This window comes from Mytilus galloprovincialis, chromosome 2, assembly GCF_965363235.1.
Source record: "Mytilus galloprovincialis chromosome 2, xbMytGall1.hap1.1, whole genome shotgun sequence".
In the NCBI taxonomy this organism is placed as follows: Eukaryota; Metazoa; Mollusca; class Bivalvia; order Mytilida; family Mytilidae; genus Mytilus; species Mytilus galloprovincialis.
Window position 1 is genome coordinate 47,292,696 of NC_134839.1, and position 18,532 is coordinate 47,311,227.

At 31.0% G+C, this 18,532-nt stretch overlaps 1 protein-coding gene across 6 annotated transcripts in view; it reads left to right on the forward strand.

The window, feature by feature from the left end:
• Positions 1-72: 72 nt before the first annotated feature.
• LOC143063712 (proto-oncogene vav-like) overlaps positions 73-18,532 on the forward strand; it is a 54,779-nt gene continuing 36,319 nt past the window's right edge. For 4 of the 6 annotated variants that reach the window (XM_076236031.1, XM_076236029.1, XM_076236034.1 and 1 more), the window contains exons 1-8: positions 74-310; positions 2,478-2,594; positions 2,979-3,040; positions 9,801-9,896; positions 12,292-12,400; positions 13,552-13,653; positions 16,595-16,663; positions 17,472-17,672. In XM_076236031.1, the coding sequence (XP_076092146.1) occupies positions 104-310; positions 2,478-2,594; positions 2,979-3,040; positions 9,801-9,896; positions 12,292-12,400; positions 13,552-13,653; positions 16,595-16,663; positions 17,472-17,672 (963 nt within the window). In that variant the 5' untranslated portion in view covers positions 74-103. Of the gene's footprint in view, positions 311-2,477; positions 2,595-2,978; positions 3,041-9,800; positions 9,897-10,718; positions 10,813-12,291; positions 12,401-13,551; positions 13,654-16,594; positions 16,664-17,471; positions 17,673-18,532 lie in introns of all 6 variants that reach the window. The other 2 variants (XM_076236030.1, XM_076236032.1) reach the window with 2 other exon arrangements.

An 18,532-nucleotide genomic window follows, 5' to 3' on the forward strand; every position in this document is an offset into this window, starting at 1 on the left:
ACATAATTTGACTTTTTTAATGGAGACATTTCTACTGAAATACATTTATGAATATATAATCATTTACAGTTAAGTTCCGGGTCAAGGAATCCGTGAAGATAAAATGGCGGACGAGTGGCGACAGTGTGCGAACTGGTTGGTTCGCTGTCACATTTTGCCAGATGACCACAAAACGACAGGACCAGATGCTTCAGCATTCGACTTAGCACAGGCTTTACGTGATGGTGTTTTGATTTGTCATTTACTGAATAATCTTAGTCCAAATGTGGTTGACCTGAAGGATTTCAGCCCAAGACCTCAACTTTCCCAGGTTTGTTTTGTTTTCGTTTTGATCAGTTTTTATTAAAATAAGAAAAAATGATGTTAATGTAATTGAATATAAGACGTATTGAAATATTTCTCCTGAATTTGCATAATAAAAAATCAAAAAGTAAACCAACAGATAAGGATTTGGAAAGAGGCCAATCGGATCTATTTTCACTTCCTGATGTAAATTGCTGTAAATAAACAAATATAGAAACCATGCACTCTTGATCTTTTATCCATTTTTTACAGTGTTTATTAATAGGTGCATATCAGCAATATTAATCTGAATCCCCCCATTCAAATTCACAATGCAGACATGGCAAATATTGATTTTCTTATAGTACATGCAATGTACCTATTTTCTGTTCCATAAACCAATTTTTGACTCTTGAGTTCCTTTTATGAGTGAGTTGAGGCAATTGACACAGGGTCAATTGGGCTTAAGGATGTCATTTGACTAATCAGTCAATTCCTTATGTTATAACATACACTTTGTGACATTGGAAATGTACATGATGTAGGGGGAATTATTTAACTTCTTATCTACCACAGGCGATCATACAGTTCACTACTACACACAGCTTATTAGTTAGCTACTGCAGCTGATTTGTAGGTTAACTACCAGAGATATTTTGCAGTGTGATAATTTTTATGGCGGTGCAATTAAATATGAAATTATTAATCAATTACAGTATAGAAATTAAAAATAAAAAATGCATTTAATTCACAATTGTTTGAATTTTTATATTTTTGATTTTGATCCAATTATGTACACTAATAAAGTCAATAAACTATGTTGAAAAACAAATTATTTGTCCAAATGTCGTTATCCAACTCTGGTTCCTCGCTTACTATTTCCGATTAACTGATATACATTTGTAACTGCCGATACTTTTAACTTCACTTTCCTCTATATCAGACTGCTTAAAACCCTCAAACTCTTCATCTTCTTCCTCCGATTCGAAAAAGAATGAAGCCCATTTAACGGCCATTGTTTCAATCCCATTTCGCAAACAAAAACACGTGTTAAAAACAATGTATTTTAATGTAAACATATTACCTTTCAATGGAAAGGAATATACGAGTTGAAAGTTTATTCATTTGTAAAACCGAATTTGATTGGTTCATTTCGGAAATTCCCCCTAGGTATTGTTTTAACAGTGGTATATTTTACGAGAATATCCGTCAACACGACTGCGCATGCATTGTTAACAGCGGATAGATCAGTCACTGCGAATACACAGGTGAACTGGCAAGCGGATTTATCAGTCACTACGAACTAAACGGTGTTAATTACCGCGTATATATCCGTCAGTGGTAGATAAAGAGTTAAAGTGCATGAATGTGAGAATTATTGATCTATATACACATGTACTTCTTATATTAAAAATTGATATGACATTTATTTACTTCCTTAGTACATGTAGTATATATCCCTCATATGAAGTCATTTTCAATAAACACCACCATGCACAGTAGTGCCCTTTTCAGTGACTGCAAGAAACTTTTATGGGTATTCCAAGTCAATTATCACCCCTGTCATGCCTGAATAGTATATTATGTAAAATTGTTAAACTTATAAGCATTGCTTGGTTTGGGAGCAAACAATTAAGTTACACATGAATTAAAAAAGCCAGTAAATATTAGAAATGGAAACTAATCATCAAAGGAAATTCAGCTTAATTCATGTTAATATGGAGATGACATGTACAAGACAGAATTTTTCGCTACATTGAAGACCTGTTGGTGACCTTCTGCTGTTGTTTTTTTCTATGGTCGGGTTGTTGTCTCTTTGGCACATTCCCCATTTCCATTCTCAATTTTACAAGACAGTAAAATCTACCTGGTAAACACAAATTGTTTACTCCTTAAATTTTTATGAAACTTATTTATGAAAGGATGCTGGGAACCTCTTGTTTTCCCAGTTAGTTTTAAAGGGTTTAAGGCAATCATGGCAATAAGGTACTAAATTAATGATTCAGTTAATTTAAAAGCTATTGTTATTGAAAGTTCTTGCTAAACTTTTGCTTATAACAAGATATAAGCCTTGAGTTGGTAAAATAATTCCATTCTATTTATTCCATTCTATTTACTAGTGAATGTTTTTCTCACAATATTTTACCATTTCATGCTTTCACACAATAATCATTGCTACATATTTTATTTTTTAGTTTTTATGTCTAAAGAATATTCGTACATTCCTTGCGACATGTAAGAATGCATTTGGATTAAGGGACCAGGATTTATTTGATCCACCAGATTTGTTTGATGTGAAAGATTTCAGAAAGGTTTGTATTTATTTTATTGTCTTTTATTTCTTGCATGTTATTTCTTATAATAGACAATGATAGATATATACATGTACTGCTTTTGTCATTTTTTTTGTATTTTTACTTGTATTAACCAGAATTTACATGTAGTTCTACCATGTCTACACACATGGCATTTAAGATAACTATATATTATATAATTATATTGAAACTAAAAGGATTTACAAGATATTTTTTACTGGTTAGACCAGAATATTTCGGATGAATTTTAGTATATAAGATTTAAAGCTGGTTATGCATTGGGTTCAATTACAAATCACTATTGCTGTTCCATTCTTATAAATTCTTAAAAATGTTTTGAGTTATGTTTTGACATCTAAAAAAAACTTTATTTGATTTTAGGTTTTGCACACACTATCAAAGTTGTCAAAGACAGATATTGCACAGAGGAGTTCAAAAGTACTGTAAGTCACTTCTTATATACATGTACATTGTACCTGTATTTGATTTGAGAAGACATGCAATTACATACTGTGTAATATCTAAACCTTTTCATGTTACTCAAAAACTCAACTTTTAATTAGTTTATGATTTCTTATGTTTTATTTATGTAAGCATTCTCTGTTTTACTGAAACATTTACTAACATGACTGAACTAAATCACAATTTAAGGTGGTACCTAACACTACAGGGAGATAACTCTGTAAAATCAGCTAAACGTTTTAATTATGTTGCGTTGTTAAGGGAATATCAAGCTTCTCAATGATCAAAATAAGTGTTTGTCAAACTGCTATATAACCAGTGTAATTTTTCTGATAAAACGGTTGGTTGAAATTTTTTGAAATTTTTATATTTTTGTAAAAAGGTCCAAGTAAATACTTTGTCAAAATTTTAAGAAAATTAAACGAGCCAAATTAATTTTAGTTAAAGTGTTGGGTACCACCTTAATACATTGTACATGTATACAGTCTATTCAAAATTCCAAATGAGTATACTTTTGTATTTCCAGTTTTGTCTCTTGCAACAGTTATTAATGCTGTTGAGTGACAAGTCTGTGTACAAATGAAATAATATGAGCCAAGTATTTTGTCCTGTAAAGCAAGCCCAACAGTCCTTGACATAACTTATTGAACACCTAACCATATTGAAAATATTGAGCTTTTGTATTCATAGAATAGCAAATTGTTTTTTGTTTACAAAGATATGCAGTTAAATGCAGATGAGCTTTACTTTGTTGCTGAAAATTATGCTTAATGCTTAATTTTATGGAAACTATGTGTGGTTAAAGATAGTAGCAGGTTCTGAAATCCCCTTATCCAGCTAAAATGATAATTTTTATGCATTAAGTTTTACCCTTGTCCAGCAGTCTGTATATCTGTACCTATGGAATTGGTTTCCTTTATCTGTATTTAGTTTTCCTCAACTAAATGTTATGAATCTCATACACAATGCTAACTACCACAGGGGCATAGCACAGATCAAGTTTGAATATTGGTGGCATCATTTTTACCGTCCTAGAGTTATGCCCCTCTACAAATTGAAAATTGAAAAGTATACACTTTTATCTTATCACCCAAAACTCAGATCAAGTATGAATTTGGTTAGCTTCAAAGTTCTTGAGTTTTGTCATGTTATTACTTTATATGCAAGTGGGGCATCATCTGTGTCCCATGGACACATTCCCTATTTATTTACTTATTTATTTCTTTGTCTTAAAAGACACAGTGGTGTTTACACTTTATGTTTGCTGCAGTCAGCATGATAAGTAAGCCACATTAAACCAGGGTTGGCAAAGTATTACCCGCCCGGGAAAACCCAGGTCCAGGTTTTCCTGGGCTGGGCAATACTCCCAGAAATGGGTAATACTGGGCAATAGTATTTCAAAAAACTTCTATACCAAAACGCAAATTACAATTTTGTCAAGTAATTCATAAAAACATCAGGTACAAAAATGTATAACAAACATGTGAAATAATTCAAAATAGAAAACCAATGGCCTAAACTAAAACAAATACATCGCATTCATTGTGCTTGTCATAGACCTACTTGTCCCAGCTTGTAAAATGTCATCATTTTGGGCTGTAAAAATATTTACTGCAGACCTAATTAGCCAATAGAATCTTAAATTTTTAATTACAAATACTCTTCAGGCCTGTGACTGCAAAGGTTTATTGTGAAACTGTATATACACGATATATGTATGCATGGCAGACAGTATTTTAACCCACCATATACATATATACTGGATTACAGGATCTTAAATATTATCTTAAAAACTTAAATATTTATCTTAAAAACTTAAATATTTACTGCAGACCTAATTAGCCAATAGAATCTTAAATTTTTAATTACAAATACTCTTCAGGCCTGTGACTGCAAAGGTTTATTGTATAACTGTATATATGTATGCATGGCAGACAGTATTTTAACCCACCATATATACTGGATTACAGGATCCTGGCTTGGACCAGGTGCATAGGGAATGTTATCATGACAACGTTACAATGCTGCTATCCAGGGACAGTAGTATTTTTTGTTGTTTATGGAATTCTAAATGTATATAACACTATTTTGTATCCATGCTTTTCTAACAGAACATAAATTCATGTTTACCATGTTTATGTATACAATATTTCAATGATATACAAGAACAAGAATATTTGTCAAGTTTTGAGTCATCTTTATTTCAACTTTTACTAATTTCAAATTGAAACAAACAATAGTTTTCACTATCTTTTTCATTTTTGTCGAGCCTTCGACTTTAGTCGAAAAAGCGAGACTAAGCAAGACTACATTCCATCGTCGGCGGCGGCGTCCACAAATATTCACTCTGTGGTTAAAGTTTTTGAAAATTTAATAACTTTCTTAAACTACATGTATACTGAATTCCTACCAAACTTGGACAGAAGCTTGTTTATGATCATAACAAAGTATCCAGAAGTAAATTTTGTAAAAATAAAATTCTGTTTTTTCCATATTTTACTTATAAATGGACTTAGTTTTTCTGCGAGGAAACATTACATTCACTCTGTGGTTAAAGTTTTTAAAATTTTAATAACTTTCACAAACTATCCTTGATTTGTACCAAACTTGGACAGAAGCTTGTTTATGATCATAAGATAGTATCAAGAAGAAAAAAATTTTAAAAAAATTTCCTCTTTTCCATATTTTACTTATAAATAGACTTAGTTTTTTTGCCAGAAACAAAACATTCACTCTGTGGTTTAAGTTTTTAAAATTTTTATAATGTTCTTAAACTATCCTTGATTTCTACCAAACTGAGACAAAAGCTTGTTTCTGATCATAAGATATTATTCAGAAGTAAATTTTGTAAAAAAAAATCACTTTTTCTGTATTTTACTTATAAATGGACTTAGTTTTTCTTCCAGTTAACATTACATACAGTCTGCAGTTAAAGTTTATAAAACATTTATTAGATTCATAAACTATCCTGGATTTTTTACCAAACTTGGAAGCTTCTTTCAATCAAAAGACAGTATCGATAGGGAAATTTTTATTGATGTTTTTCCTCATTTTTGTTGAGTCTGCGATTAACAGCAAAAGTAGGCGAGACACTGGGTTCCGTGGAACCCTTACGAATTTGGTTTTATTAAAATCAATTTATTAAAGAAAAACTCCCCTCCATCAATGATCTGTCAGTTCCTAGTGTTTTCTTGGGGATATCCTTTCAGTTTAACTTTTTGGTTTCTGTATAAGCTGTACTCGTTATGCACTAAGCAGATAAAAACCATCTGTTATTTCTATTATACTACTACTAGTTTCAGTTTAACATGATGATTATGATTACAGATTTCACACTGTGATGAAATCTATGCTCCATTTAAACTAAGTGTTACATGCATGTTTGCTGTACTGACTGTTAGTATCATCTTGTGTTAAAGCCATTATGTTCATAATTTTCTGAAAGAAATTGATGAAGTTATGACTGTGCTAGAATTAAAACTAATGACAGTTAAATGGAATGGTATATATATTAAAAAGTAACAGGTTGTTGGTAGTTTTATTGATCATTTATTTGTTAATGTCATTTAAAAGGAGCTACTCTCTCTATATATAAAAAAATCCCTTCAGAATTTATTTATTTTTAACTGCTAGACGAAGTTTAGGGAGAGACTTATATATATATATATAATTACTAGACCCATTCATACACGCTTAATAAAAGCAGCCCTTGTAAATATTCAGTGTCATGAGAACCTACAAGAAGTATAAAGTTTTATTTGATAATGCTTAAATTTAAATCTTTCAGATAGTTTATTTGACTTATAAGCTTAAGACTAGTACTCCCTCCAAACATACATGTATTTTGAAATCTTGATAAACGTTCATTTTGGGAGTATCAGTTGTCATATTAACTACCTGTGTCATTTGGTCTCTTTTAAACAGTTGTCTCATTGGCAATCATACCACATTTTCTTTTTTAAATAAACCTTATTGCTATATGCTCTATGTTCCCACATATTCTTAGATACATGTAGGCTTTTCAGTGTGTCAGTTCTTTTAAATGCTTTCATCTTTTATGCACATCAGCTGTTTATCCTAGGCTTAACAGTCTGCCAAAGTTTATTACCCATTTCAAAATTATAGGTTGTCTTCAAATTATCTCATAGGAGACTTAAAATAGATTGCAGAACAAGTTGTTAATTTCCTGTATAATTTAGTTCCTGTAAAGTTCAAACAAGGTCTTTAAGTTGTTGATTAACATTTTGTATTTTCCTTCAAACTGCCAATCTATTTTTAGTGAAAGATATTAATTACCAGTAATTTTTGTTTTATCTCAAGAATTGCAAAAATGCATATTTACCGGCAGACAGTAGACCTATCCTTTGATGATTTTATTGAATTTTTGTTATAAACGCATTTAAAGTACTGGTGCAGTCTAGCTTATGTAAATACTAGTTACATCATAGACATACTCCCTGTACTGTAATTGTGTTCAGATGTTTGACCTACTGAGCTACCATTTAAGTACAGTGTCATTTTATCATATAAGTAGTTGGGTATGAACATGTACATATTCAGAAATGACTATTGGATATGAATGTATATTTTTCCTTATAGTTACTTTTATTTGTAACTAAAGCTAGCACTTTCAGTTTTACATCTACCGAAAAGCTTTGGTCTTTTGAATTTTGATGAATACATAATGATTGAATTCATTTTATCACACAAACCACCTTTGAACTTTAAATTAAGAATTTTAACTCGTTCTCCTGGAACCTGTTCATGTATTAAAAATTATTATATGGGAAACTCATTTGTTTAGCAATTATTATGATCTCTCTGATATAATCAACCATTAAATGTACACAATCTCTAATTAGAAGGTTGAAAAGGTTTTACATTTAGGGTCATTAAAATATGTATTTTTTGTCGAGCCTGCAACTTTTGTTGCAGAAAGCTCGACATAGGGATAGTGATCCGGCGGCGGCGTTAGCTCACTTCTTAAAAGCTTTATATTTTAGAAGGTGGAAGACCTGGATGCTTCATACTTTAGATGCTTCATGTTACGAAGTTTCCGTCAGTCACATGTCCAATGTCCTTGACCTCATTTTCATGGTTCAGTGACCACTTGAAAAAAAAGTTCAATTTTTTTGTAATGTTGAATTCTCTCTTATTATAAGTAATAGGATAACTATATTTGATATGTACGTACCTTGCAAGGTCCTTGTGTCTGTCAGACAGTTTTCACTTGACCTCAACCTCATTTCATGGATCAGTGAACAAGGTTAAGTTTTGGTGGTCAAGTCCATATCTCAGATACTATAAGCAATAGGGCTAGTATATTCGGTGTATGGAAGGACTGTAAGGTGTACATGTCCAACTGGCAGGTGTCATCTGACCTTGACCTCATTTTCATGGTTCAGTGGTTATAGTTAAATTTTTGTGTTTTGTTCTGTTTTTCTCATACCATATGCAATAGGTCTACTATATTTGTTGTATGGAATGATTGTTAAGTGTACATGTCTAGCGGGCAGATGTCATGTGACCTTGACCTCATTTTCATGGTTCAGTGGTCAAAGTTAAGTTTTTGAGTTTTGGTCTTTTTATCTAATGCTATATGCCATAGGTCAACTATATTTGGTGTATGGAAATATTTTATGATCTTTATGTCAGTCGAGCAGGTTTTATTTAGCTGTGACCTCATTTTCACGGTTCATTGCACAGTGTTAAGTTTTTGTGTTTTGGTCTATTTTTCTTAAACTATAAGTAATGTGTCAACTATATATGTTGTATAGAAGCATTGTTAGCTGTACCTGTCTGCCTGGCATGGTTCATCTGACCTGGACCTCTTTTTCAAGGTTCATTGGTCTTTGTTTAGTTATCTTGGTTAATGTTAAGTTTATGTGACAGTTGAAATAAAGCTTAGCTTTATACTTAGGACTATCAACATAATATCAATGATTAGTATAGAAGGCGAGACATTTCAGCGTGTGCACTCTTGTTGTATATAGGATATTTGAAAGGTATACATGTCTCAGTCATTCAGACAGGGTTTACATTAGCTAGTCTTCATTTCATGGATCAGTGATCAAAGTTGAGTTTTCTTGTTCAAAGTTTTATCTGACCTCATACTTTTTTCATGGTTTATTCATGCTTACAGATTTGACCCAAAGTCTTGTTCAATATATATCCAAATTACAAAAAGTCCAAATGAAACGATTACCAATGCATTGGCTTACTATTATGTATTTTTTTATTAGAGTCTCACCATGAATCAGCATGTTGAGCATATTTAAGAATGAAATCCATCTAGTTATCCATCAAGATGACTTCAGAAGACTGCTGATGGTCATGTAACTAAATATAAACGTAATTATAAAAGAGTAATAAGGGTCTTGGCAATCAGATTACCTATGTATGAATTATTTTTTGTTGTTTTGTTCATTAAAATAATTGTTTTTTCCTGGTGTTTCTCTTGTTTCTGTGTATAAGCTTTCTGTGAAATGTCTTAAAACCTTCATACAGTGTATAATAGACCTCCAACAAAAGTGAAGCAGGTGAGACATTTCAGCATGTGCACCATTGTCTTTGAATGATATTATATTTGTTTTACCAAAACATATGCCTGTATTTATTTGAAGGCACTATTTATCTATATTGTATACTTTAAAAAAAAAAAACTTAATTTAGCAGTAGAAAATTGTGTAAATTGAGTAGGATAGACATTCATTTTTAAAAAATGTTTTTTTGCTTTTGTAGTGGTTTTCCAACAGATGCTCCCAGTCACAGACAGTCAACAAGAAGAGTTCCAGATGACGATGATGATATTTACGGCCATCTACCAGAAATGGCAATGTAAGTTTCTCACTGTTTTTACATCATTTTAGTGACTTTATTTCAGTAAAATTAGTTTTTGAAAGAAAATACCATATCAAGTGTATTTATATTTAGAATCAGCCTATGTAGTATGTATACAAGATATATATTCATTGATTGACAAGATGTCGTTTCATTCAACTTCACAAATTTCATCCTTTGATAAAAAAAATTATCAGTTGTTTAGTGCCTTAGTGACAAAATACATTATAAGTGTAGTTTCAATGATTCCATTTTGAATTCTGTCATCCTTAATCCTTTTTTTTCCCTTTATTAAATGTCCTGTCCCTCATTCTGCAGAGATGGAAATAGGAAATAGCAAGTGTTTAATTGATTTCAAGTTTATTTCTTAATGATCAAATTTTTTTCAGTTACACATCATTTGCATTAAAAAATTAAGTCCTTTGGTCCTACATTTCATACATGAATGATCTGTTAAGTCTAGATCCAATTATTGTACCAGTTATAAAGGATTTTTATAAGAAAGTCAGTTGATGCCTAGTATTTTCTCCATCTTAAATTTTAGAAATGACCTGCATTTTTTTCATGTTGATGGCATAATTCCATTTTGGGTTGGATGAAACATTTTGCATAAGACACTTCTTTATAATTAAGTTAAATCATCTTTACCTACATTTCACTGCATTATAACTGCAATGAGTATCTCCATTTGAGTCAGAATAAAAAACATAGAGTGACCACAAACTAACTAGACGATAGTAGTAAAAGTCTAGGCCAAAAAAGGGGGAGTTGAAATTTTTTTCTCTATTGAGAGTAAAATTGAATGTGTGCCTGTTACAGGGATCATGACATGCCAGATGAAGCAGAATTCCAAACGGGCGACCAGGAAGAAAAAATATATGTTGAAATCTGTTCTGTTAAACATTCTTCACAGGTATTGGTCATGTGGTAGTCATGTGACTGCTGATGATAGATGTTGTTGAAAGCATGGATTTAGTTGTACCCAGAAAGACAGATTTGTTGTTGTAGTTTTATCTAGTTTTATTTAATTTGTATCATTAGAGAGTTTATCTTTTGGAAATAGGAGGAAATGTTCTTTAGGTTTAACATGTGTTATTTGTGTGAAATGATTCCAAACCAAATTTAAGAGATGGTTAAATCTATTTAATTTCAAGAAGAGCTGCTGTTATATTAGGTATTAAAACCAAAATTTTGTTGACAGAACTTTGGTTAAATCAAAGTCACCTGAACCAAAAATTTTCACCTGAGCAATATTTATTGCGCTGCTGAACAAATTTTAAAAAAGAACTAAGTAAAATACAAATTAAAAAAAATCAGCTGAGAGAAAAGTAGTTTTCAAGTGCACATGTTTTGATCTAAAAATTGCTTTGTATATTTGAACCATTTTCAAAGATAAGCTTTAAAGATACTTTCAACAGTTCTTCAGGTTTTGCTGACTATTTGTGTTTGATGGATTTTTCCATGAGAGGACATGGACCCAATATTTAGACAACATGATGTTTTTGCCTTTCTGTGTACTTGTATTTTTCATTAAATCTTTTTAAAAATTGTAATTTCAAGCCCCTTTTATTCTTTTTTTGTAGGGGGAGCTTGATTATTTTAGTTAATTAAACTATGGCCATAAACTAAAAGCATGTTAATCAAGCAAAACCTGAATAGCTATAGTTATGATTTGATTTGTCAGATGGAAATTTTTAAGTTTATGTGATATGAAGTTTTTTAGTTTCAGTTTGCATCTTAATAGTTTTTCTTACAGAGCATGCTGTTTAGATGTGTATGAACAGATTTTAGTAATTAAATGTTTTTGAAAACAGGGATATATATATATAAGAAAGAAAATATGACAAGAAATTTTGGGAGATGATTTCTGTCTGTTTTATCCCACAGGAGAGTAAACTAAATCTCAAACAACACTAGAGTGCATTTTATAGCAGATTTGCAAAGCAATGTTTATGACACAGCCTCTTATTTTCCAAAATGAAATCCTAATAATTTTTTGAGCAAAACTGATGACAACAATTTTCTCAAAATTTAAATAAATGTTTTCTAAAATATTTTTTCTTAATAAGTCTTTAAGAAGTGCTAAAAAACTTAAAATTTAAAATTTAGAACATCAAAATTATGTTTCAATTATTTATTTGGCAAAATAAGTTGAAAATGTATGTTTAACTTAACACTTACATACACCATATTTCATGCTATACAGATGCAAACAGAAAAGTGCCCAATGTGTTTGTCTTAACCCAGACAGATATTATCTCCCCTTAGCAAGAACATAATTGTCTCCCTTGTGTTGTACAAACAATATCAGTATTTGTGTGTTGTCATTTTATTTGTATGTTGTGATTTATCCTTTAGTTGAAGCATGTTTTTTTGTTTTATTATTATATAGTGAAAATGATTTGGATGACAATGAAGAAATATATGATAAAGTTTATCAAGAGGATGACGAAGAAATTTACGAAGATCTTTGTTCTAGAAAAAAGCACAGAGAATCTAGAGTAAGCACTGATCAAGTAATTTTTAAAAATCGCAAATTGGTTAAGAATCAAATGCTTTTTTTTATACGGCGTTGACAGGATCCCATTTGAATGAATTGTGGAAGCGGTTCACACTCAAAATGTCTGCATGATCAACTCTTGACAACCTTTCTAAAATTATGAAAAGAAGCATTCAATTCTTATTATTAAATTTATATGCTACATACATATATAGATCAAAGAGTTATATCAAGCTTTTTGTTTGTTTTAATTTGCTTTGTTTTTTTATACAGAAATAAGATTTGATATTGGATTGTGTCACCATTGTGGTTTACAAATTAGAATTATGTTTTCAAATGTAACATACTTGTAATGTTATTATAGAGTAATAAAAATAATTTCTTTGAAAATTGTTGATAGACTAGGCATTTGAATATTGCTATTACAGGTAAGCAGAGATAAAGTGTAAAATACAGTTTTCATTTAAACACATGGACCTTTTTGTTAACCTTAAGGTTTCATTTTGTCACCAATGGTTAAAATTTAACCTATTGTTAAATCCTTGGTTAAAGGATTCTAATTTAACCTTGATTTACCTCAATTTGAAAAAAAAACAATTGATAAAACCAGTTCAGAAACAAAAATATAACCCAGGATTATATTTTACTACAATAACATTAAACTTAAAGGTAAACACTGCATCCTAGAGGTAATGCAAAATATGTTGACTGGTTAATAACAAAAATGTAAATAGTTTTATGCATGTTAATTTTAGTCTTTTTTGCTTGTGTTAATATTTTTACTACTCATAGTAGAAATGCTACATGTATAAGTTTCTATTAAGTTTATGTTGTCTGATTATAATATTTTATAAAGCTGCTTTTAATTATTTTCATATGTCAGATATCATGATATAGATTCAGCAAATTTGAAATGCAATCTGCAAAGCAAATTTCAATAAATGATACATAAAAACAGCTTCATCTTTGAATAAAATTAAAAAAAAAAAAAAAAGTTTAATATTAGGACTGTATATAAAACCTCAAACTTGTTAATTTTGAGTAATTTTAAAACCTGAGTTAAAGAACCATTGACAACATATGAAGGCACATAAACTAACAATAATTAAGTGAATTTGGAAATTCCTCAATTGTTATATTGATTTGCTCCAGGTTTCAGAATTGCCTCCTCCAACCACTAAAAGAGATTTCTGCATCAAAGAATTATATGACACAGAAAAGAATTACGTTGATGCACTACGCATGATGTACCAGGTAAATTCTTTTAAATTTAATTGATGTAAAACTTATGGAAACAATGTTTAGATCTTGTTTATTTATTGGGCCTTGTTGGCAGAGTGGTCTAATTTGTTTAACTACTGTACCACTAGCCTGATGTCCCTGAGGTTGTGAGTTCTAGTCCCAGCCAGTGGCAGGTTGCCTTTGACTCTAATCTTCATTGACTAGAATTGACTGTTGAAGGTCAGTAGTTCCCTCTTGGTACTCTTTCTGACACCACGAAAAAACCAACAGTGCTGAAAGAATGTTAAAACACCAAAAATCAATCCATCATTGTTTATTTTTTATGCAACACCTATGATAGTAGAGGAGCATTATTTTTTATGCCCTTACGATAGTAGAGGGGCATTATGTTTTATGTTTTTTGGTCTGTGGGTCGTTCGTCCATCCATCTGTCCCACTTCAGGTTAAAGTTTTTGGTCAAAGTAGTTTTTAAAGAAGTTGAAGTCCAATCAACTTGAAACTTAGTACACATGTTCCCTATGATATGATTTTTCTAATTTAAGGGGTCTAAATCATTTTTTTTTTAACTTAATATAGGATTTCTCTATATTTTTCTATAAAAGAACTTTATCTTATACTTAACAGAAAAATGAAATAATAAAATGGGATCACCGTTCATTTACGCTCACAATCTGCCTTCGAAAGAAGCATACACTTTTGTTAATGTCCTTTTTTCTGTTGAACTAACCCTTTCAACGCTATACACGGCATATGCCGGGATGACATACGCCGTCCAAAACTGCTATTCGCAGCATATGCCGCGATGACAACAGATTTTTCATAAGGACTCTTAAACCATTCGGTTTTCAGTCCTCTCTAATTTTTCCTTGTATGAATCGAGGATATACAAGGTCTCATTTGCGCTTGAAATCCCGGCAATTTTAATTGTAAAATCATGCAGTAAAAGGAAAATTGAAGGAAAATAAAAACAAATATTTTGACAAATGCAAATGGCGGAAATCGGAAACGAAGCTGTAAGTATGGAAATATTTCAGCATTTCTATGGCGAAACTGACAACGAGGATTAGTTAAAAGGTTTCTTTTTATCTCAACGTGTTTATTACATTCAATTCGTGTGGGAAATATGATTTGATTGATCATTACGAGACGTAGAAAAAGGGGGGAAAACGGAGGTTGACTAAAATTTTGAGGACTGAGCCACAGATTTGTGCCACGATAAAATAATACGTTGTGTATGGTGCAATACGCTACGGAATCGAGCAATTGGTGTCTTCTTTATTATATGGCAGATAAAAAAACAAAATAGATGAAGACTAAAAGTAGTTTTTATTCCAAATTCAACACAAATGTAATAAATTACACCTTTTACCAGTTAATTACCTGATATTGCAGGTAACCTGATAAAAATTTTACTGAAATAACTGTCCAGCATTACAGTTCTTACTCTCCTGAGCATTTTTCATGCAATAACTTTCTCTGTATCTCTTATAATAAAAAAGATACAGCAGTCTGAAAAGGAATATACTGTTCTAATGAATGAACACAAAAAAAATGCAGCAGCAGCAGGCATTTTTCTTTTTTTTTGTGTAGCGTTGAATATCGAAATAAAAAAAGAACTGAATTACAGAAATCGCTTAAATTTTACATTTATTTAGTTTACTTACAGCTTATTTGAAACAACAATAAAAAATATAGATCACCGATGAGTTAAAAAAGATATTTCAATTTGAATGCCAAAAAATGGCATTTTTTTTTCACCAAAGGGAGATAATTTGGAGCCTTTTTAATGATATCTACATTTTAAAAGTCACCTGGGGCCTACACGAATTGATATTTTGGAATGATTTTTGTACCATTTGATAAAGTAACAACTGCTAAAGGTAATAATTAAATTTGTAATGAAAAATTAATGTTCAAATTTTTTCTGAAAATCTTATACCAGCGAGCCTCCTCAAATGCCAAAATGGAGTTTTCACGGTCCACTGAACATAGATAGTTTAAGTAGGGCATCCGTGTACAAACACATTCTTGGTTATAGTATCATATATGTGCTTTATCCAATATTTATCATCATCTATCCATTCGGGACTTGAGCGAGGAAAAAATCCATTAGAAGAAGTGGTGCAATTTTTTTTATTCAATTACATATACCAAACAGGCAGTCTCTATTGGCTGTTCTTGATGATATAAGGTAAAAAAAAAAATGAAATTTGTTTTGTCCGCTGTTGGCTGTGTTGTCTTTAAAAATTTACCAGTCTGGTTAGTGATGAAAAAGTAAAAGGTTTTATATCTCATGACAGCCATATTTGTTTGACATCATGACAACTCATCCATTGTTGCCTTGGCAATATAGTAAGCACAGTTAGGCTTGGTTGTGTTGGCAAGGTTAAATGGACAGGAATTGTTCTCTATATTTTTGTCCAAGTTTGTTCAAGACATAACAAGCTTGATTACTATAGAGATTACAGTTGTTTATGTCTCAATACAAGTAGTTGTTGTGGTTGATGCAAAAATGGTATGAGGTAAATGACACAAAGCCGAGAATCTGAAACCAGTTAATTTTGAAATAAAGATTTGGAACTCTCTTACAATTGTCCCTATGTTGACAATGTATAACAAAAATACAACTATGTTGACAATGGATGACAAAAAAACAACTATATTAAAAGTGAAAAACATAAAAAAAAAATCTGTATTGAAAATGAATGACAAACAAAAACTACTGTCAAGCAACTAATTTTCAAGATTTTTATGAGTAGAAAAGATAATGGTGAATATCCAATGAGTCTATTTAATACACAGATTGGGATAACCTCCCATACTTTATGTTTGATATAGAAGATAAAGAGTGTGGCCTGATTTTTTTTTAATTGTACATTATTACATCTTTTTAATCTTTTTGTTTTGTTTTTTATACCAAATGATATCTTCATGTTAAATTGTGTCTTTTCAGCATTTTATAAAACCTTTAAAAGATGTAATACCACCTGATGACAGAAATATTATATTTAACCATATAGAGGTAAGAATTACTATCTACTGAATACTCCAATTGTAAATGTAATTTAGGGATAAGTAAAAGACTGGACTTGTTTCAAAGTATGTTACTTCCTTATCCTCATAATAAACAAAGGAAGAACATACTTTGACTTGATGCAAAAAACAAACACCCAAAAAGTTAAATTTATTATATACCTAAACACACATGCATGATACACAACTGCCACCATCTTTGTTAAGTTTTGAGTGAGTTTGTACTTTAAGTTGTGTTCAATTAGGACTCTCAATAAAATACCTTTGGAGTTTGAGCCTTGCACATGGCAGGTGCATTTGATTTCAATCATAATTAATCAGGATTGCCAGTTTTCCTGCCCAAGGTCGCTGTTCTCACACTGCACTCTGGCTTCCTCAACCCATAAAATCTGGTTGCCATTAAATGGCTGAAATGTTGAAAGTGACTTTAAAACACCAAAAATCTATCAATCAAATGATACACAATTTACACAATCTTATTATCTTAAATATTTGGATTTTCTAAACTTGAGCAGCATATATAAATATATGATCTGAAATATTCTAGTACAATAATGAAAATTGTGCATATATATATTGTATTTATTTATGTAAATGATTGTACAATAAAACAGTGAATTACTATTTAGCTAAAGATGCTGTTCCTATTTACTCATGCGTTTTATGAATACAAAATTATTGTAAGGCTTGATTAAAAATGGTCAGTTTTGCTGTTTGTGTTGTAAATACAAAAGTATTTCAGAAGTGCTTTCATTATCATATTTAATATTTAACATATATACATTGATCTTTTTCAGAAATTATTACGAGTTCATGAAGTGTTTCAAAAAGAGATACAAAATGCTATATTACTTGGAAAACCAAGGTTGGAGGACGTTTTTTGTAAATACAAAACAAAACTCTTAGTATATGGTGATTATTGTTCTAATTTACCAAAGGCACAAGAAAGGATTGACGATGTGTTAAAACGATCAGAATCAATACGACTACAGGTAGAGGTAAGTCTATTCCTCCCCGAAAAGGATTGCTGTAACAAATCTGTCAACGAGAGAACTAATTGTAAAAATCTTTTGTTTACAATGTGCAATGATATAATTAGATAAATAAACTGTTAGCATTTTTATACGACCCCAAAAAAATTTTGGGATCGTATAATGGTATGATGTCGTCGTCTGCGTCGTCTGAAGACACATTGGTTTCCGAATAATAACTTTAGTTTAAGTAAATAGATCTTCATGACATTTTTTCAGAAGGTTCAATACCACAAAAGGAAGGTTGGGATTGATTTTGGGGATGATGGTCCAAACCAATTATGAATTAGGGGCCCAAAACAAGCATTTTTCTAGTTTCAGGATAATAACTTGTGTAGAAGTATTTCAATTGCTCTGAAATCATACCGCAATGTTTTAAACCACAAGTAGAAGGTTTAGATTCATTTTAGGGGTTATGGGGCCAAAGTTTAGGAATTAAGGGCCAAGAAGGGGTCAAAACAAGCATTTTTCTAGTTTCAAGAGCACCTGGTTAGCATCTTACTCTTTGTTTACAATACAAAAGAACCCAATTGTCAAAATATACAAAACATCTGCCAATATGATAATTGGATATATTAACTGTTGATAAACATAGCATTTCAGGCAACTTATTCTTTGCTTATAATACAACAGGAACTAATTGTCAAAATATACATACAATCTGCCAATGGTTGGCAAAGTATTACCCAGGTGGGGTAATAATAGAAATATACATACAATCTGCCAAGGGTTGGCAAAGTATTACCCAGGTGGGGTAATAATAGTAATATATAAACAATCTGCCAAGGGTTGGCAAAGTATTACCCAGGTGGGGTAATAATAGAAAT